At 52.4% G+C, this 20,658-nt stretch overlaps 1 protein-coding gene across 4 annotated transcripts in view; it reads left to right on the forward strand.

The window, feature by feature from the left end:
• Ntrk3 (neurotrophic receptor tyrosine kinase 3) overlaps positions 1 to 20,658 on the forward strand; it is a 235,323-nt gene that overhangs the window by 36,537 nt on the left and 178,128 nt on the right. For all 4 annotated transcript variants that reach the window (XM_048329451.1, XM_048329452.1, XM_048329453.1 and 1 more), the window contains exons 2-3: positions 1,689 to 1,763; positions 2,362 to 2,433. In XM_048329451.1, the coding sequence (XP_048185408.1) occupies positions 1,689 to 1,763; positions 2,362 to 2,433 (147 nt within the window). The remainder of the gene's footprint in view (positions 1 to 1,688; positions 1,764 to 2,361; positions 2,434 to 20,658) is intronic.

Genomic DNA, 20,658 nt, shown 5'->3' on the forward strand with positions numbered 1-20,658 from the left:
ACCAAACACTGTCCTGGAGCTGTGAGGCTCCCCGGGATAAGACTTTGGAGCTGGGCTGGAAGCTAACGTGGCCACCTGGTCCATGTCCCTGGCAGATGCCAGTGTTTCTGGCTGCCCGGCAGGGTCTCTGGGAGAATGTGCTACAAAACAAGCTCTTGGCATCTCTCGTCACCACGTGGCTCCGTGACGCTTCCCGCGGCCTGGGTGGTCGCAGCCCTGGCTACCTCCTAGGTTTTTGCAGGGCTTGGTGGCAGATGGCAAAGCCATGGGTGCGGTGGGACCAAGAGGAGCTGTCTGGGGCAGGTGGCTGGCACTGTTCTGGCCTTGGGAAGCTGTTGGTTGAGCTATCACCACTCTGCCCTCTCCACTGACATCGTCCTGAGACCTTGTGCACACGGGCCACAATGAGACCCCTGGGTCTGGGCAGGGGCAGCAGGGTGAGGCTCTTTCCCAAGGCCCTTCGGTGATTGTAGGCTATCAGGAACGTGTGGAAGGACGCCTTTCACAGGGTGGTAGAGCAGGACAGGGTGTTGGAAATCAACAGTGCCGTGGCTTTCAACCTAGGGATATCCAAAGGCAGTCAGTTTTGTCAGTCACAAGGAAACAATTAACAAGACTGTACAGCGGTCTCAGTTTCTTTGCTTTGGGCTGGGATTTCTGCACCCAGGCCATTTAGTACTGGTTTGTGTCTGTTGATGATAAAGCCCTGGTTAACAGTGATTTATATCTCTGATTAATAAATCTGAGAAGATGAATTATTACTTAAATCAATGTGGTGTGCTTGCTAGGCACAAACCTCCCTAAACATGGGGTCTCTTGGGGGAGAGAGCTCAACGAAGAGATCTTCACGAGGGGAAACTGCTGACCACCGTGGTCCTCTGCCTCAAAAAAGAGAGGAGAAAGCCAGAGAGGGTAAAGCGCTTGCCTGAGACTCACAGATGAAGACCACCCACCCCACACTCTGTTCCAGGCACCAGGTGCCTGCCTGCCCTTAGCAAGCCTGATCCACTCTCGATCAGAGCTCCAGGACGAATCAATCCGTGGGGGCCCATGAGTCTCTGAGCCCTTCTAGGCTTTGCTACCCCAAGGCCACGTCCACAGGCAAACCCCACCCACACGACAAGCCAAGCCTTGCCCTTAGGCAAAGCCAGGTCCACATAACAAGCCACGCCCACACACGAGGCCACGCCCACAGGCAAAGCCACATCCCTAGGCAAAGACACACCAAGGCAAACCACGCCTGTAGACAAGCCAGCTTGCAGGCAAAGCCACACCCACATGACACGCCTAGCCCACAGGCAAGCCACGCCCTTTTCCAAAACCGTTTTCATTTAAAGAAAGGAAGAACTTGCCTTTAGGAAATCCGAAATTGAAATGTTGATGGAGGAAAAGCCTTAAGAATCTCCCGGGAGGAGACTGAGTTTCCTGTCCCTAGAGAATGGCGTCTATCAGGACCTAACTGGGGGTAGGGGTGGGGTGGGGTGGAGGAGACACTATGAACCAGGCACTGGGAACCAATGCCCCTACTTCCATTCTCCAGAGGAGATGCTCTGTACAGAGGAGGGAAACTGAGGCTCTGAGATATTTGTTGCGCGGACGGAGGTGGGCCCAGGATTTGGGTTGAGGAAGGACAGTGACGGGTTTCTGCGGCTCCTGGTGGTGACCTGACCTTGCCTCTTGTCCTGCAGACACATAGAGAACTGGCGCGGCCTGCACACGCTCAACGCGGTGGACATGGAGCTGTATACGGGACTCCAGAAGCTGTGAGTGAGCTGGAGGGGACGCCGGACCCGGGGCGGGGTGTGGCCTGGCCTCCTCCAGGGCTAGCTCCGGGCCCCGGCAAGCTTGCTGTTTGCTCTGCCCAAATCTGGGGTCCTCTTGGAGGAGGGTGGGGAGCACCTTACTCGGGAAGTGTCTGGACCCAAGGGAGGCCAGCTGATGGTTGCGTGTCACACCCTGAAGCTGAGTTTCAAGCCAGGCCCTGCACTCAGCCCTTACTTGGTCTTACGTTCAAACCAGACTCCCATTCCCAGTTTCCCAGCCCCCTGCTCCGGCTCACCTCTGTGCTCCTGGCTGTGGGCATCCCCGGGAAAGTAGGCTGAGGAGACACTGGGGCGCGGGGGGCGGGGTTGGGGCCGCAGCTGAGCAGGAGGGGTGAGGGGAGACTGCACTGCGCTGACCACTCACAACCTGAGGTGTCCTGGCCCGTTTTGGGCTCATACATCTCTTCCTGAGTCCCCCCGTTGTGCCACCCAGGGCTGGTGGGTGAGATATTCAGTATGGGTGGGATGGAGGCCTTGCCTCCCCGCCCCCACCTTCCCTTCTGTGACCTCCCCACTGACCTTCTTTCCCTCTGCCCAGGACCATCAAGAATTCAGGTCTCCGGAGCATCCAGCCCAGAGCCTTCGCCAAGAACCCGCACTTGCACTACATGTGAGTAGAGCTGGGCTTTGGGCGGTGGGTGGAGCTGGGCTCAGGAGACGGGGCCTGGCGGTGAAGCTGGGGACCTGCGGGGTTCGCCACTCGGTGCCCTTGGGCGGGACCCTTGGTGTTATTGGACTTCCACGTTTGCTTCTCAAAAGCAGGCTTTCGATTTGCTGATCCACCTCTCATCAGAAGGAAACGTCTCGGACCAGGGTTGAAAGGAGATAATGATTTCCTGACCCCTCCTAAGTGAGGATGATTTTCATGAGGACATTTGCAGTTTTATGGAAGTATAAGTGAAAGAAATTCCCTTTGTACATGATGTGAATGTGACACTTCAGACCAAGAGTTGTATCTAAGTCGATCCTGGGCTCTCCGGAGAAGAGCTCAGAGAAGCGGACACACCTGTATAAGGCCACAGAGCTTTCTTTGGGGACGTGTCCACGGTCACAGGGTTCTGGTGCCTCCCTTATGCCCTCTGCCCTCCCTGCTGTGTCTCATTGGTGGGATGATTTCTCTGGGCATCCGCTGGGCCTCAGGGGCACAGATGACAACAGCGTGATGCTTGCTCTCCTAGCCTCGCTCTGTGTCTGTAGACCCCCGTGTAGGCTGGGAAGACTGCGGCTTTCTGGAGCGCAGGAAGCAGCTAGTGAGACATCAGGGCGATGCCGGACCCCAGTATCCCTTTGATGTGGTCGGTTGTTGTTTTGTTTTATTACCCAAGGACAGTGGCCTCTTGAATGTCCAATGGTTGTGTTCCCCAAGAGCAGAGACTCTACAGCACGCAGCTGGGGTGAGGGGGAAATGTGGAAAGACTGTGGGGCCCGGACCTTTTCCTTTATAGGAGGACCTAGAGGATGGTAGCGGTGTGTGTGTGTGTGTGTGTGTGTATGTGTGTATGTGTGTGTGTGTGTGTGTGTGTGTATGTGTGTGTGTGTAGTCTCTCTTTTTGGGAGTCTTAACCTTACCCCGGTGCCTCTGTGTCTTTCCCCAAGCACACAGAACTTAAGTATTTGTTTACCAGTTATGGCTGCCGCCTCTGCCTCACTTTGCTTTCTTCAAGGAGCCAGCGGGCTCCACGGCCCCTGCCTATCCTCTGTCTAACTCCGCTCTTGTCTCGTGCCCGGTGTAGCCTCTGCGGCGAGCGTCTCCTGGAGTGACTCCTTCGCAGCCACCGCTGTGGCCGGGACCAGATGTTCCAGGTGTTTATTTTATTGGGGATTTGCGTTCCGTTGTAAACCTTCCCAAGGGAAAAGGGGCTTCTGACATCTGAGAAACCTCCTCTCTTCATAGTGACTGCTCCACAGGTCATAAAGCCACCTGCCTGCCGCAGGCCAGGTGCGGACAGGGGAGGCCCGGGACCCCGTGTTCCCTCTGAAGGTGCCACTGGTGAGCCGTTCCAGCTTGCTGCCGCCAAGAGGGGGTGGGGCCTGCTGTTGCCAGAGTTGCTGGTCTTTTTCTTTTTTTTCCAAGAGGATCTGGAGATCCAGTGAAGATCCTGCGATATGTTAAAGGCTGGCAGCTAAGAACCAAAGCCCTTCAGTGGCATGGCTGAGCACCAGGGCTCTGTGGGTCGCATAGCGCCACGGTGGCACGCACCCTTTTGTAGGGGGAGGGACACCTTTGTGCGAGGGAGCAGGGCGCTCCTGCCTCAGGGCCCCGTGGGACCTGGTCCACCCGGGTCTCTCAGGAGAGGAAAGGGGCCACAGGGCACATGTACCCGGTTTCTGAGGACCACAGGAAGGGGAGCCGGAGTACATCTTGGACTATGAGCATCTCAGTGTATATTCAGATTTTGTTTCTCCTTGAGATCTCTCTCTCTCTCTCTCTCTCTCTCTCTCTCTCTCTCTCTCTCTCTCTCTCTCTCTCTCTCTCTCTCTCTCTCTCTCCATCTTTCATTTCTTTAGGGATGATTTGGGCCCTGCAGGGCACTGGTGGTGACTGTGAGGCTGGTCAGCATTGGGCACAGAGGGACAGCCCAATGATACCGGGGCGCCCGCTCCTGTCCTTGGCCCTGGTTTTTCTGAACATCCTCATGGCTCTTTCTAAAGCACCTGCTGTGGTTTGGGGGGGAGGTGGGTGGCGTTAAGGCCTTAGAGGCTTGGGTCCTCATAGTCCACCCATCCCCAGTTTGGGCCCCAGCTGCTGCCGCCTGGCTTGATGTGAGGAGATCTGCCTGCACCCAGGCAGACGGTTTGCAGGGCGGAGTCTGCAGCACGAGGCCCACACTTCTGGCTTCCTCCGTGGGGTTTTACTTATTAGCTCTTCCCATTTATGAAGATACAACCCCCTCGAATCCTGACCGAGTGAATTTCCTGGCAGCTCTGGGACATTTTTCTGCTGGCAAATGGGCCAGGTTTCACGGCTGCCTCGCAGGGCCTTCTATTTTTGTCTTCTAAACGCACTGACAAGTCTGCAGGCCCAGCTGAGAAATCACGGGATGATCACTTACTCCAGCATTAACTGCTGAGCCCTGGCTTGGCGGCTGGTGCACACTCTCTCTCTCTCTCTCTCTCTCTCTTTCCCCCTCCCCCTCTTTCTCTCCCTCTCCCCCTCCCTCCTTCCCTGGCCTATGGCTGAGAAATCGTTTCTCCTCCCCTCTGCAGAATATTGGATTCAGATTGGTTGAGCTATCCACCCACAAACTACCCCTACCACCGGTCAGTGGGACTCTTCCCCAGGCAGGAAAAGGATCCAAGGATGTTATGACCAAGTTGTTTGCTCTGAAGGAGCCTGGAGATGGGTCATCTGGACCCTACTTCAAGGTTTATGTGTGACTGTGTCCTTCTGATGGCTTCCCTTCTCTTTGTCATTGGCCGGATGTGAAAAAAAAATCAAATACTGATGAATGTACTTCCAGAAAGTCCTTTTCGACAGGAGATCCTTGGCCTTCACAGTTGGACTGAGGATCTTCAGACATTATCCAGACTTCCCAGATAACCGTTGGGAATGGCTGTCCACGGATGTGGACCGGGTGCGCGTTGCCCATATCTGTTCTAGGCCCGGGGTTGGGAAGGGTTAGATGCCAGGTGCCCAGCCAGCACTCAGCCAAGTGCCCTGCGAATTAACTTCAGGAACAGACAGCTGCTAATACTGCTAGTAATCACTTCTGTGGCAGGTGTTGGGGGAGGGGGGTCACAAGACAGCCATGGAGGAGGGACGAGGTGTCCCTGCCGGCTCTATTCTGAGGACGCTGGATTTCTGTTCTGCAGAGCAGTCCCTCTCTCTGTCACTCAGTCTCCCTCTGTCAATTTCCAGTCTTTCCTCCATGACTATGGAAGCTTAAACCCTGACCGACACCTCTGGTCTTCCTACGTTTGGTCTCTCTTGCTGTAGATTCCACGTAGCTCCTCCGTCAATGCTGTTCGTGTCACTGAAGACCTCAACCATGGCCACCGACGAGCTTCCAGCCTATTTCTATACCATCAGGGGCACCCCCCCACCCCCGCTTCACACACCATTCCACACACGAGCTCCCCGAGGGCTCCTAGCTATCCTGGGGAAGTGGCCAGGGGGAGGGGGACTTTATTTTTACCGGGAGTAGGATTGTGCCTAAATCCTCTGGTTTCTCCTTACGAGGATCTTTCTACCAGGCCTTCTCTCCCCCCCCCCCCCCCAACCAAGCAAGTAAAAGGAAACAAAACTAAGATGTCTGGAACATTGTATTAGACACAGTGGCCTCCAGAGGGGAGGGGGGAAGGCTAACACTGATGGAGAGCTTACTGTATGTCAAGGCGTAGGCCCGGAGCCTTCATGCAGCTCGTAGTAACTTCAGTGAGGGCTGCTCTGTACCCATTTTATGGGCAAAGAATGGTGAGGCTCAGAAGTCATGCATCTCCCATCGTCAGCCTGTGAGGTGGCGAAATGGTCAACCGGTAGACTGATCTCCCCAACTCTGAAGTTCATGTGACATCTTAGGAGCATTCCCATCCCTCTCTTTTTCATAGTCAAGAACTTCTTAGTGGAGGGGTTGTGGGTTAGAGGGGGGGGGGATGTCTTTAAATTTTTATTAGAGAGCTGTTATTTTTTTTCCCCTGGAGATTCAGCAACCAGCCATCCTCAGACAGCTCAGCTTGAGAGAGCCCTGTTTAGTTTCTTTTCCTATTTAGGTCAAATCCTATCACAACAGTTACATTACAAATGGAATGTCTTTATTATGAAAGATCTCTTAGCATTAGCCCATGGCCTACTTATTTCCAAGAATATTTAATGTAAGATTCCAGCAAGCCAAAAGAATTTATTTAATCCCTCGGAGTTGGTTGTGGTGAGATCTCTTGTGTTCAGTTACTTGCTCTTTTCTCAAAGGCTCAGGATGTCAGACTGAGCTCTCCCTCACTCTGGTGTGTAAGCAAACACATGCTAGATTGTCAGTGGGGGTGGGGCAGCCGCCAGCTGCCAGGTATGGGCGTGTGGTAAGGTGGAAAATGTCCTGATCTAGGTAGGATCATGTCAAGTCTGTTATGTTGCTGAGGAGAGAAAGCCAGCAATGGGAAGTGGGTAGGAGAAGAGTCCCCACCCTTCTGGGACGCTGTGAGAGCAGTTCATATCTCCTGAGGTGGAGGGGTGACAGCCAGGTGAGATGAGTGTAGTTTATTATGCGCTGTAAGTCGCTGGACGCCCTTTCCCTTGAAATACTGCCTGCATCTGGATCCCAGGAAGAGGTCTAGATAGCAGGACAGTACATACCGACCTTTCTCCCCGCTCCTCACCTCTGCGCTCAGTCACATCTCAGTAGGATGGGCGACCCGCACACTTGTCCCATCTCTGTTCATCTCTGTACTGTGTGCGGGCTGTGGCCGCCAGCGATGTACATGGGCTCTGAGGACAGAGACACCAGGGTTCAAGTCATGGGTTCACAGACCCTGTTGGTTGATCTCAGGCGAGCTGCTGAGCTCCTGTGGATTTTGAAGGGAATGTAAGAGCTCCTCCCACTTCTTGGGTTTGTTCCGAGCCTTACTTAAGATGGTGCTTGCAGACGTTTTGTCACAGAGTGCCTGTATGAGAGACTGTGGGTATCTTCTCTCCTCATGGGTCGCCACATCCGTAGACTGTCTTGTCTACACACACATGTGTGTGCCACGCACACACACACACGTGATGTTTCTCAGTGTCAGTTCATTTCCCCTTCCCTTTTATATTCTTGTCCCAATGTTATGTTATTACCATCATCGTCATTTTAGGTCTAGATTTCACAAATAAGCAAAAACATGCCACACTTAGCTTTTGGGGCTTTGGCTAATCTACCATGATCTCCATTTTTGCCCATCTTCATGCAAGTAATGCAGAGTGATGCTCTGTGGTATGTATGCATATATATATGTGAGATATATTGTATACACTTAATGTATGTTTATATTCATTTATATTCCACTAAATGTAATTAATTCTATTTGTATTACATATATATGTAGATATACATATTATATATGTATTTATATTCATACATATGTATATACCTATGTATGTATGAAACAAAACCCAGAGTGTATAACTATCAATGGTGCAGAATTGTATCATAACCACACTCTCCGGAAGTGTTATGCAAAGATGTACAACACAGGCTACACTCATTGCTGAGCTGCTGCTTCTCAGACAGCTCTGCCTGCCCGGTGCTTTGCCCTGAACGCAGTGTTTGAACTGTTGCCTCTACCCAAGCCTCATCCCTAGTTTGCTTAGTTCTCTGAGCATTTCAGAGTTGTATGCTCTTGAACTGTGTGGACTGAGTTTAAATTCTGGCTCTGTTGTTAGACCCAGTTGAACATCATGGGCCAGCTACTTCCGCCGTCTGTTGTATCTATTTGTGTCATAATCTCTTCGTTGGGAAAGTGGGGGTGGTGTAATTATGACAAAGATTCAGTGGGTTAAGGCATGTAAAGAATTGGGTAAAATGTCTAACCCCAAATGTTAGTGGTTATTATGATTTTTTTTAAGGTGACATTATGTCACTCACCTTCTTGGTATGCAAGTGAATAAATACATACAGAGAAAGCATCCATTCAGCGCCTTTCAGCCAAGCCTGGTGGCACATGCCTACAATCACTGCACTAGAGAGGCTAAGGCGAGAGGATCGCAAGTTGAAGGTGAATCTTGGCTACAGAATGAGACCTTGTCTCAAAAAATAAAACCAAAAAATTTTACTATTCCAGGTGCCATAAATTATACGACACCACATTCTCGCATACAGAATGCCTTCAGAGTTTCTCGTTCCCACTGTGATGAAGAGAGGTTAGATGTATTGGGCGAGGGGGGGCGTTTCTTTGGGACATGTAAACTTCCTACTATTCTAAACCTGGTCACTGATGACAAAAAAGTCGTTTGACTTGCACACTGAACATGGATGAATCACACACACACACACACACACACACACACACACACACACACGTGTTCCCGCTGGGTAGAAGTGGTTCCAGGCTCTGTGTGAGGGCAGTCGTCAGGTCAGGTCTCTCTTCCTCTGCCGCAGGGCCCAGGGCATCAGGGTATGGATGGAAGCTTTCCCATTAGCCCGCGTCTTTCTGGGAAGATGACGCCAGCCATGCCACAGCTGACCTGCGGGTGTGTAGCGGGAGGGAGAAGGGAGCTTTCATTGTGGCTGAAAAGCAAAGCAAAACAAGAAGGAAGAGCCTGTAATCCAAGTTACTTGGAAGATACAGATGAGAAGATCACGGTTGAGGGGCCAACGTGGACCTAAGAGCTCCCTCCGCCGCCATGTCAACTGAGGGCTGAGCAGGCACAGTGTTTCATGCCCTTCACCCCCAGAGTCATAAGGAAAGGCATAAAAGCAAGATGCTCCGTAGAAAATAACCCATGCAAAGACTTTCCTTTCAGGGATCATTTCTATAGTTTGTTACTAGAGAAAATAACTCATGCCAAAAAAAAAAAAAAAAAAAAAAAGGGCTGGGCACAGATTGGTTCACACCCATAATCCTAGCTACTCAGGAAGCTGAGATCTGAGGATCTTGGTGAGAAGCCGTAGGACTCTTATCTTCAATTAAGCACTCAAAAAATGTGCAAGTAGAGCTATGGCTCAAAGTGGTTGAGCGCTGGCTGGCCTTGAGCAAAATAGCTCAGGGACAGTGCCCAGGCTCTGAGTTCAAGCCCCACAACTGACAAAAAGCAACAATCCCCCCCAAAAAAACCAAACAAACACAACAACCCCAAAACTGGAGTCCTGGCTCTCTTAGTAGAGCACCCGCCTTGCAAGTTTGAGGCCCCGAGTTCATTCCTCAGTACCCCCAAAACAAGCAAGCAAAGCACCCTGAGCAAAAGAAAAGCCTGGTGTAGGATGTGCTATGCCCAGATTTGGGGTCCCCAAAAACCACCAAGGAGCCTATTCCGATGCAAACGCACGAGTCTTTATTGCAAGCTCAAGCTTGGACTCACAATCATCACCGATACAGCGGATCTGGATTGAGAGCCCCGACCCTTCAGTTAGCAGGGTTTATAAAGGTAAAAGCATAGCCCAGATGTAGGAGCTTGATGCAGGGGTAGAGTAAGCAACAAACCAGCAAGCCATTTACAGAAGCAGCATTTTGGGGTCAGGTTGACCTAATAATCAAGGTGGAGTCAGCTCTATTCCCCCCAACATTTCCTACCATGTTTCCCTAATCAAGATGGAGTCAGCTCTACCACAGATGCTTGCTGTGTTCTTGGTGCTCTACCTAGGTGCCTGTCTCTGCATACTGGGGAGAGGGCTGCTCTTTCTGGGATGGCTTTGCAGCTCTGCTACTTTAAATGCGTCTGTGAGTCAATGGTGAGCAAGTGAGTTACTGGTGCGGAGACTGGCGCCCTTGCCAGGCTTTACTGACAGCTGACGTCCACCAGGGCCTTGCGGGATGAGGCCGTGCGGGAGCGGCTAGAAGGCTGTGTGGGTCAGAGAGGAGCTGGCCAAGGGGAGAAGGTAGCAGATGGTGGAGCCTGGCTGGAGGAGGGGTGTGGGTTTGTGTTGGTGGGCAAGCCCTCTCGGGGCCCAGCGGCTATGTCGCCGGTGCCTTCCACTTTGACTCCCTCCCGGAGCTGTTGTAGGCCCATGCTCGCGTGGTTCCAGGCCATCGAGCCGGGCCATCAGGTAAGCTCCGAAAGAATTGTCAGGAGAATAGGATTTGGAAATGGAGCCATCTGTCAGCGGAATAGGTTTGTCACAGATCTAATGATTTGGAAAGCTCCAGTTGGGATGCGGTGTCGGAGCTATTTGGGTGGTGACCAGGAGGGAAGATGCTGACCTTGATGTCCACCCACACGCGTGTGTGTGTGTGTGTGTGTGTGTGTGTGTGTGTGTGACCACACCTTGCCGGTTCCTCCGGCTCCTCCTCTGCATTGTGCCGTGGCCCGCTGGACCCCTGTGGTCTCCATTCTCTACCTGCAAAACTAAGGCATTGCTACACATGGCCCGGTCCTGACCTCAGAGCAAATGGTTTTGTTTTTATCTTTTTGTATTGCAGAATTCACCAAGCGGCAGCTTTGCCAGTGGCGTTTCTCAGCCTCCACACATTAGATCTTCCTTCTCCAAAGACAGTCAATTCCCAGTCCGCTGACACCATTAGTGGACCGGGCAATTGCCTCTCCCGGGGGCCCGTGAAGGAATTACTCCTCATTCCCCAGCGAGGCAAATGCCATGCTTCCTCAGTGGGGTTTTTTTTTTTTTTTTTTTTCTTTTCTCATCCGTTTGTGTCTCTCGTCAGGACTCCTGCCGTCCTGGGAGACTCAAGTCCTTCTTGATCATTTCTTTCTCTTCCGGGTTTCAAGTGATTTAGTTCTCTAGGATTTGCTGGATATGAACTTTCAGTTTTCTCCTAACCCTGCCAACTTTTAAGGTTTAAAAACTCGCTCTAACGCTGAGTAAACATTCTGGCTTGTGGCTGGTACGTTTCCTAGCCTCGGGGATTTCACAGAGTGTTTATAAATTCCAGTCTTGATTATCCTCAGTGGATTTTATTTTCTTATGCTCCTTCTCCCCCAGGGCTACACGACTCCCCATTTGTCCTTATCTCCTTTGTCCATTTTTCTTGTTAAGGACAGATTGTGAAAATGAATTAAGTGCCTTGGTTACTTTGGAGGTTATCATTAATTTCTGTCGTTCCTTAGCATGCCAAGCAGTCTTGATTCTCTTTCTCCTGGGTTTCTCCCTCTCTTCTCGGGTTAGTTCTTTCACCTCTTGGGCCTGAGGAGGTTCTGTTCTCCATAGGTGAACTTCTAGGTCAGCCAGCCATCATAACTTATGTGGGTTGGAGGGACACGCAGTCATGCGTACACTGTCCTTGGTTGGTATCATCTCTGGCTGCCAGTGGCGGTCTTCCCAAGTGTACTCCGAAATCACCTGAGAGTAGTATCTCAGGCCTCGGGGGGGTCCTTCCAGAGGGGATGTCCCAGCACCTCCTTGCAAAGCCCCTGTCTCTCCCATATACAGGTATCCCCAGGGCTCCTGCTTTTCCTCCCTCCCTCCCCTCCCTTCCTTCTTCCCTCTCTCCTTTCCTCCCTCCCTCCCTCCCTCCCTCCCTCCCTCCCTCCCTCCCAAGTACCCTTAGCACAGTTAGGAAACAGGCCAGAGAGGAAAGAAAGGACAAAAACACTATGAACCAACCAGTTCAGCTCTGATGGAGAGCTGCAGTGGGCTGCCATGATGACTGGAGCTGAGCCAGGAGCCAGGACACCGGATGCGAACATGGAGACATGTGGTATGGCCTGGCGTCATGGTCCCTGGGCTGTTCCAGGCCTAAATAGACTCAGGTGAGGGGGCAGGGTCACAGGAAGGTCCCCAATCCCAGGCAGTGGACTGATAGGTTTGGTAACCTATCAGCCAAGTGTCCACCCCGGCCTCCAGGGAGTCAGGCATGCTCATCCCCTGGGGTGAGGGAGGTTGGTGGCTTCACCTTCCAGAGAGGGAAGACAAGATGCCAAACTCTGCCTACCATTCATCATGTGGCCAATATGGCGGCGGCTAGACCTGACCTCCCTACATCAATTGAACTTGACTTTCCTGTCAGCACGCTCTCATTCCCCACAGAGGAGCTGAAGGGGAAAGGTTTCACCCCAATATCTTCAGGGTAGAAGGGCCGCTAAGGCCCTCAGGCCCCTGTGGGCAGCTAGTGAGCCCAGTAGGGCTCTCTCCCCTTGTTCCAGGTCTCTCTCTCTGTCTCTCTGTCTCTCTGTCTGTCTGTCTGTCTGTCTCTCTCTGCAGTTCAGGGACTTCTGCCGACACTGGGAAGGGTGATGTTTGCAAAGAACAACCGTGTGGCTCCTTATTTATTGTGCAGAAAAGAAAACAAATTAAGCCCTTGTAATTATACAGTCAGGCATGTTCTTAAATAAAGCTTAAGCAGTCAGAACTCCATTTAGAATATTAATAATTGCATTCCCCAACCCCGAGCCCCAGCAGCTTTGCTCTCTCTCTCTCTCTCTCTTTCTGTTCTTCCCTGTGTTTTTCTTATCTCCTCCTCACCCCCCCCCACCCCCCCCGCCACCGGTGCAGATCTTTCTCTTGGCCCAGAGCCATCCTCGGGAAAACCATTGGGTGATTGCTAGGCAGCCTACGATGCCCACACTGGATGCTCAGAGATGGTGGGCAGGGAGGGGGTAGTGAGCTACTTTGTGAGACCTGGCTCGTCCTGCCTCCTGCCTCCTCCCTCCCTCGCTTGTAAGTCCCTGAGAAATGGACACCAGTTCCTGGCGTGGCTGTGACCTTGGTCAAGTCATCAGTCTCGAGGCTGGTGTTGTAACCCTTCTCTGCCCAGGCTGGCTTGGCAGCTCAGAGGAGAAGTTCATGTGTTCACAGACCTGGCATTTGGGCCCCTTCCTTTCTTTTCTCTAGCTCAAGATCACACCATGTATCAGAATTTTAGGGAGTTTCTTACTGCCATTGTTCTGGGATCACAGTCTCTCTCTCTCTCTCTCTCTGGATCTTGACAATGACTTGAGCATGAACTACACTTCCAGCCCTTTTGGCCTTTGCATTATTTGTCAGATAAGGTTTAGCTTTTGCCCAGGACTTTACTCAGACTTCGTTCCTCCTACCTGTTGCTTCCTTTGTGGCTAGGGTTATGGTAATGAGCTGCTATTCCTGGCTTGTTTGTTGAATTGGTCTTTACTAGCATTTTTTTTTTGTCTGCACTAGCCTCGAACCACAATCCTTCCAAATACCTCCTAACTATTTGAGATTAGAGGCATGAGCCATCATGCATAGCCTGGACTTTTCTGACCTCTCTTAAGCAGGGGTGCAGTGAATGATCACATTCACTTGGGAACTGGGCCGGGGGAACGCAGAGTATGGCTTGCCATTCTGAGGGTCTCATTGGCATATTTTCTCTTCCACACAACGGCCGATTCCCTGAGCAATAGGCGGCGGTAATCAGCAGGCTACAATGCTTCATAAACCACATCTGAAAAGCAACGCCTCATTTCCTTCTCAGTGCTAAGATGAAGAGGCTCTTGCTGCCTCCCCCTTTTCATCGGTGAGGAACCCAAGGGAATGGATGGTCCCAAGTCACGTGGTACGGCCTGGTGCAGTGGGAACTGGGTCCCAGGCCTCAGGTTCCAAGCTCAGTGGCATTTCTGCTACCCTGGGCCATTCCCTAAGCCACTCTCAACACCTGGAGACCCGTTCCTTGTGCATTGTTGTCCTTTCAACACTCAACCTATGCCCTCGCTCTCTCTTGGAATGTCCTCTCCTAGGACCTGAAAAACCTATATGATGGCTTTGTTGGTGACATTGTGGAAGTGGCATCATTGGCGGCAAGTAATTAGAAAGTAGTTTGAAAGCATGACGAGAACCGTTTGGCTTGAATCTGTACTGGGTGACCATGTAGACAGTATAGGGTAGGGCTTGGTCAAAGGCTGGAAGCCAGAAGCTTTGGAAATGTCTTCCTATGACAGCACTGGGTCTTAGGGAGGGGAGAAAATAGGGGGGTTGCAGTGGGATAACCACACAGGTTCCATGGGTGGGGTGGGCTGAATGTTTAGTCGGGAAGGCAGAATGAGTTTTCTTAGGTTAGTGATATCTAAGAGAAATGTTGTCATTGGTTGGCTGCCTCTGATGGTACCAAGCGGAGCGGTTCTTAGCTTTTGGGGGGTAAGGAGTCAGGAAGGTCATGGTACATAAACTTGTTCTTGAAAGGGTATTTGCTGTAGACTGTAGAAAGAGAATGGATAGTGTGTGTGTGTGAGAGAGAGAGTGTGAGTGCACATGTGTAGGGAACAAAGCTAAGGGACAAAGGAAGAGAGAGGGGAAATCTGAGCTGTGTTGAGCCCTGTGTCAGCACTCTGGCGCCCACAATCCTGCTGGAGTAGCCCAACTCCGTCCCGTTTCACACACGAGGACTCGGGCGCTTGGAAAGGGGATGCCAGTTGCCCTTGGCTTCACCACTGGCCAGGATGGATTTCTCTCTGTAGATGTCTGCTCCAGAACTCACGTTCTTTCCCGTGTAATGGAGGCACAGGTTGGCTTACCTCTGTAAGCGTGATCAGGAGGCTGGCACTCTTGTAGAGAAGAATATTTGAAGTCCCTCCCTCCCTCCCTCCTTCCCTCCCTCCCTCCCTCCCTCCCTCCCTCCCTCCCTCCCTTCCTCCCTCCCTCCCTCCCTCCTTCCCTCCCTCCCTCCCTCTCTCCCCCTCCCGCCACCCCCCCCCCCCTGCAGGGGAACTGGGAAATCACTATTACTATTCGTTGCCTTCCCACCTCTCAGTTTTCATATGCACCAGGGGATTCAGCACCATGGCCAGATCCCAGGGAGCCTTGCGGTCCATCCTGGGATGGTGAAGCTCTGAATGAACAGCTGACCCCGGGGAGAAGCCCTGGGCCCTGTCCTCCCCAGTGTCTCTCCTCTAGCTCCGTCACACATGCTGCTGACTGGCCTGCGGCCTTAGGTCAGCGCTGCCATCATGGCTCATGCGAACTGCTGAGCATGCGTGGTGGGCGGTGGCCGGCCCTGTGTGCCGGCCCGCCTGGTCGGTACAGGCCTACATGAGTGCGGGATGAGGAGTCCCTCCCCATCCAGGCCCTGTCCAGAGTGGACCGTGACTGTGCACGGGACGGAGGACCTGCCTAGCTCACGGGACGCTGAAGGGCTGTGAGCTGGAATGGGTCCCAGTGGGTGGAGCAGGTGGACTTGAGTGACATCTCACGGGCAGCAGCGGGGCAGAGCTGGCCAGGGGTCATGCGGGTGGCTTTGCCTTTCGAGACGACTGGCTCTTTTCAGTCTTGGAAGGTTTTCCCAAAAGGGAGTCCCCATCCTGAGATGCCAATGGCTTCCGACTGGGGCATGTGTGTGGGGACACACACACACACATACACACACACACAGAGTGCGCGGGCGCCTCAGCATTGCTCTTCCTGGGGGAGTGGGAAGAATGGAGGTATCAAGGCTGGGCTCGGCCCATGGTATTTAATGGGACACTCAGGGTGCAGACTTGGGAACTGGACACCAGGAAGTCCTTGCCAGCTTCATGACCTTGAACTGCCTACCTGACCTCTAAGCCAGGGATTCTTTTATCTACCACAGGCAACCGCATCTTCAGAATAACATGGGCCATGAACCGCTCCCAGGGAGACCCAGTCGAGTGATCTGTAGGACCGATGACGATCATTAGCCTCCAGCAAGCGCTCAATAAGCGCTCATTATTTTGATTTCTTAGGAAATTATTTCTGTGTTCCGGTTTTCTTCAGTTTGCTCACCTGACTATGGGTAATAACTATGGAAAAGTCCCCATAGCAAGGAAAACAATCAGTGAGTTATTTAATTGTCTTGCACATTCGAAGCGCAAGGTTTTAAATGAAGTAGAGGTCAGCCATAGCTGTGCTGGTGTTAGAGAGAATCAGGCTAGGGTAGGGCTGGGGGCTCAAGGAGGAGACGCTTCCTATAAGGCTTAGAGTTCAAACCAGACAGGTCGGGGCGGGGGGTGGGGGGAGGCCAATTCAGACCCCAGTGAGAGAGAGAGAGAGAGAGAGAGAGAGAGAGAGAGAGGAAGCAGGAGGAAAGAACGAAGAAAGATCGAGAGAAAGGAAGAATCATTTGTGTTGGGCATCTTGTTCAGTGAAGGCCTGCGGAAGTTAAACTGTTCAGGGGAATGTATCCGCATGCTTGTATTTGACAGTGGTTGTGATTAAGGGGCAAATTTCCTTCCTTCTGCTTGGCGTGAAGAACTGCAGTTTGCACATCTCAGTATGGAGGCTCAGCCCCTGGCCAGGCCCTTGACTCCTGCACTCCTTTTAGATTCTCTTTTCCTTCCTATCTTTGTCTCTATAGAAACCACCCCCTTCCTCCCCCCTCCCCCCCAACTCAGTGTCTATTTACTCTCAAGCCTGGGGGAAGGTGACGAAACAGCCTCTCCAGAATGTGTCCGAGTGCAATCAGGGGTTGGTTGATGAGGCAAACACCCAGGAGGAGATGAGGGTTCTTATCTGATGTCTCCCTTACACTGCCAGTGCCAGGCTGGTCTCCTCGGGAGAGATGGGACTGAACACTGTTTTTCCCCAAACGTTTTGCAGAATTGGGTGACAGAGGCCAAAAGACTCTGCTGGCTATAAATTATACAAAGCCCTGGTGTAATGACACTGTTTGGTGAATAAATTAAAACCCCCGAGTCATAAGGCCACTGGCAGGGAGGGAGCAGAGAAGTGTAATTAAGAGGAGAGGAGAGGTTTGCAGCTGACATTGGGAAGGGAACCGAGAAGGGGCAGGGTGAGTGGCAAGGGCCCCGGGGCTCTTCCCAGGGCCTTCCCTTGCTTGGAGGAGAGACCAGGGCTGTCACAGGCAGGCAGGGAGGGTGAGGAGGGAGGGCAGGACTTCAGCAACCAAGTTGGAGATGGTGGGGACCGGGGAGAATTTCCGTGGACACAAAGCTACATGGGCTCTGGGGAGGAAGGGCAGCAGTCTGATCTTGAAGTCTGTAGACACTGAGTCTGAGCTGAGATGGGAGAGTTTGGTAAAGATGATAAGAACTGGGGAGCGAGGGGTGAGGACCAGGGCATGGCTGGGTTTTTTTTTTTTTTGAGTCGCCCCCAGTTCTGAGGATTGTTTTCCAGAGCCTGTGGAATCTACTGGTGGTCTTTCTCCAATACCCTGTGACCCTCCCTTTCTCAGGACTAGAAAGATGGAGAGCAGGGCAGGGCAGGGGCACCTGCTAGGCATGGGTGGGGACAGATGTAATCAGCACTTAACTGAATGGGGGAATCTTTTCCCCTGGAGCTCTTTGGAGAAGAGTGGAGGGTGTGTGTACCTCTTCCCCCCCTCCCCCCCAACAGGACTTCCATGTATGCTTGGGTTCATCCAGCAGGATGAGCCCTGATCATGTACCCTGGGACATTACCAGGCTGCGGGGGGGGGGGGGGGATCGTGTAGTGAGAGTAGCTGGGTCTATGTTGTTAGGGTGCTTTGCCTAGACTCTTGGATGATGACAAGCACCTAGCTAAGGGGATGGACAGAGTACTATGGGAATGCGTGTGGGGGAAGCCAGGAGTCTGGAGAGGATGCTTACGAGGAGGGGCGTATCAGGGAGAGGAGGAGGATGTTTCTGGATATTCTGGGAGGAGCCAGGGTATCCAGCAAGGCTGTCTAGGACAAGTGCTCTCATTCTAAGTCAGTTTAGAAAGACATTTCTGGAATGTTAAGGCTGGAATGTTGACTAAGACAGAAGGACCTTTAATCCCCAAGCTCCTACAGACTGCTTATTTGTGGATCTGTCAAGTGATCCATTAGGGCTGGTGGGGAGAATGGCAGGGGGAGGTGAGCATCTGTGCCTCTTTGTGCTCAAGGATAGCACTCTACCACTTGAGCCACAGCTCTGCTTTCAGCTTTCTCTGAGTAGTTTATTAGAGATGAGAGTCTCATGGACTTTTCCGCCCCGGGCTATCTTCGAGCCATGTTGCTCAGATCTCAGCCTCCTGAGTAGCTAGGATGACAGGCATGGTGTGCCACTAGTACCTGGCCCAGCTTCTTTTTTTGAATTGGTCTTGACCAACAGAGCAACCTCCATACTGGCCAAGGTAGCAAGTGCTGTGTGTAAAGGTGGGTGATCTATGACTCCCCCCATCTTCCCGGAAGTCTTAGTATGGGGAGGAAGAGGCTGGGTGGGAGCTGGGGGAAAAATATGAGATCAGAAGCCAGAGGAGGAGGAGGAATCTGGGCTCTGCTTAGTGAGGACCCATCTGCCTTCCCATCCAGGATTTTTGAATGCAATATGAAAAATGTTCCTCATTATTTTCCTTGGATGGGTTTGCTATCCTGATGATATTAATTATTCTTAAAGGTCAACAGCGCTCTTTCGAATCCCCTTCTGTTCCTATCATGTAATCAGTTAATTAATTGGAAACCATTTAGCAGTGTCTGCCGAGTGCGTTCCTTGTCTGCTGTGAGTTTTCTTGTTTTGTGATTCCTGGTTGTTATTCTTCCCCCCCCCCTCAAGGATTTGGGAACTTTGGGGGAGTCCCTCCCCCTTCCATCCTCCCACTCTGCTCCATAGATAACCCCATCTCTGCCTTCACAGTTGGATCGGGAGGTGTTCTCTCATCAGCTTCTTTTCTTTATGGATCCCTGCTGGCAGGAGTAGCGTCACGTGACAGGCGCTGGGTGGGGCGGGCGCCTGTGTGATTGATTTGATTCTCAACACCCAACGTGGTAGAGATTTGGAGTCTCAGCTTCAGACAGATGAGCGAGCGAGGCCTCTCTTGGCACCACCAGGCAGCTGTGAATTTATATTATTCCAGAGTGTGGCTCAACCAGGATGGAACCTTCCAGAAAGCCCTAGGTCTTGGTTTGTTAACAGCTGGGGTTGTCGTGATGGGGTCTGACTTAGAATTTCCTATTTCCCGGGGCACCACTTGGCAAGTGTTTGGGGGGAGGGGGAGGGGTAGAGCTGCGGTGCTGGCCTGGCCAGCTCCTTATCTGGGTTCCATTTTGCTACGTTCTCAAGTGGTGGCCCGGGATTTCATGGCAGCTTGAGGGGAGAGCTGGAGCCGGAAGCAGTGCTTCTGGAGGAGAATCCCCTCAGATCCAGAATGAGGGCAGGTCCCCAGCTTGAAGCCACCATAGGGAAAGGGTGGCCGCTGCCAGATGGAGGGGCAGTCAGGGAGGGGGTGCCCCCACCCCTCCTGCAGCCAGGCTCCAGGACGCCCCATCTGCCCCGAGCCTATCCAGGGCCCGGGCGGAGGTTGTCCACCGTGTTAGGAGAGGATGTGGTAAGAAACTGGACACCAGTACCCTGTTGCAGAGACCAGGACCTCAGAAGTCCCTGGGGCCGTGAGGCCTACTTAAGGGCATGGGTCCTGGCCTGGCAGTGGAGGAGGAAGAGGAGGATGAGGAGAATGTCAGGATAGCAAGCCTACCTCATTCGCAGATGCGTTGTTGCATGTGGTTTTGACTAAACATGAAATGAAGACTACTTAACTATCCTGAGATGTTTATCAAAGAGGTAAGGTCTCACGGACGTTTCTGGCCTGGCTAGCTTTGAACCGTGGTCTTCAGATCTCAGCCTCCTCAGTAGCTAGGATCACAGGTGTGAGCCACCAGTGCCTGGGGAAGTAAATTAAGATAAAAAACCCAAACCCAAACCAAAAGAAATTGCAGAAGATTTTCCATTCCCTCGTGCGCTTCTCACGGCAGTCCTGCTATCGTCGGTTGAGTTTAAGTCACTGAGTGAGCTTCTGGGTGTTTTCTTGCCCTTGAGTTTGTGAAAATCTGCCTTCTACCACGCAAATGGCGCTCAGGATGCCAGCTCAGTGTAAATGTGCTCAGTCGACATGATGACGTGAAAACCGCTAGGCTTGTCATTGTCCTGTTTGGCGAGCCCTTCATTCCAAGGCCGGCCCTTGATTGGGAGTCATGATCACTTCCAGTAGTCCCACGCTCACAACAGCCCTGCCTGGGGGTTCCGGCTCCGTGCGGTCTCCGTCTCCATCTTCTGACTGGTTCTGCGGTGACTTTCTGAGCTCAGGAAGCTGAGAAGGGAGGTTCGGTGACTTTCTCTGGTCGTGACTTGGTGGTTGTCACCCGTGAGCGGACTCCAGCCTCACCCGGAGGGCTCGAGACAAGCCAAGGAGCCTGGAATTTCTTTGAAAGGCACCGTCGGCAGGCACGGAGCAGCCTGGCAGTGTGGCATCCCCCAGCTCCTCTGTCGCACGTGTAGACTGGGCTGTCCCGCCATGTCTGTTGTCCCTGGGCTCAGTGCTAAGAAATGGATCTGCTACCTTGTTCCTCATGTGACCCCACGGCTGGGTTTCCGGGCCCTGGTGGGGAAGGACTTCTC

Source organism: Perognathus longimembris, chromosome 20 (assembly GCF_023159225.1).
Source record: "Perognathus longimembris pacificus isolate PPM17 chromosome 20, ASM2315922v1, whole genome shotgun sequence".
In the NCBI taxonomy this organism is placed as follows: domain Eukaryota; kingdom Metazoa; phylum Chordata; class Mammalia; order Rodentia; family Heteromyidae; genus Perognathus; species Perognathus longimembris.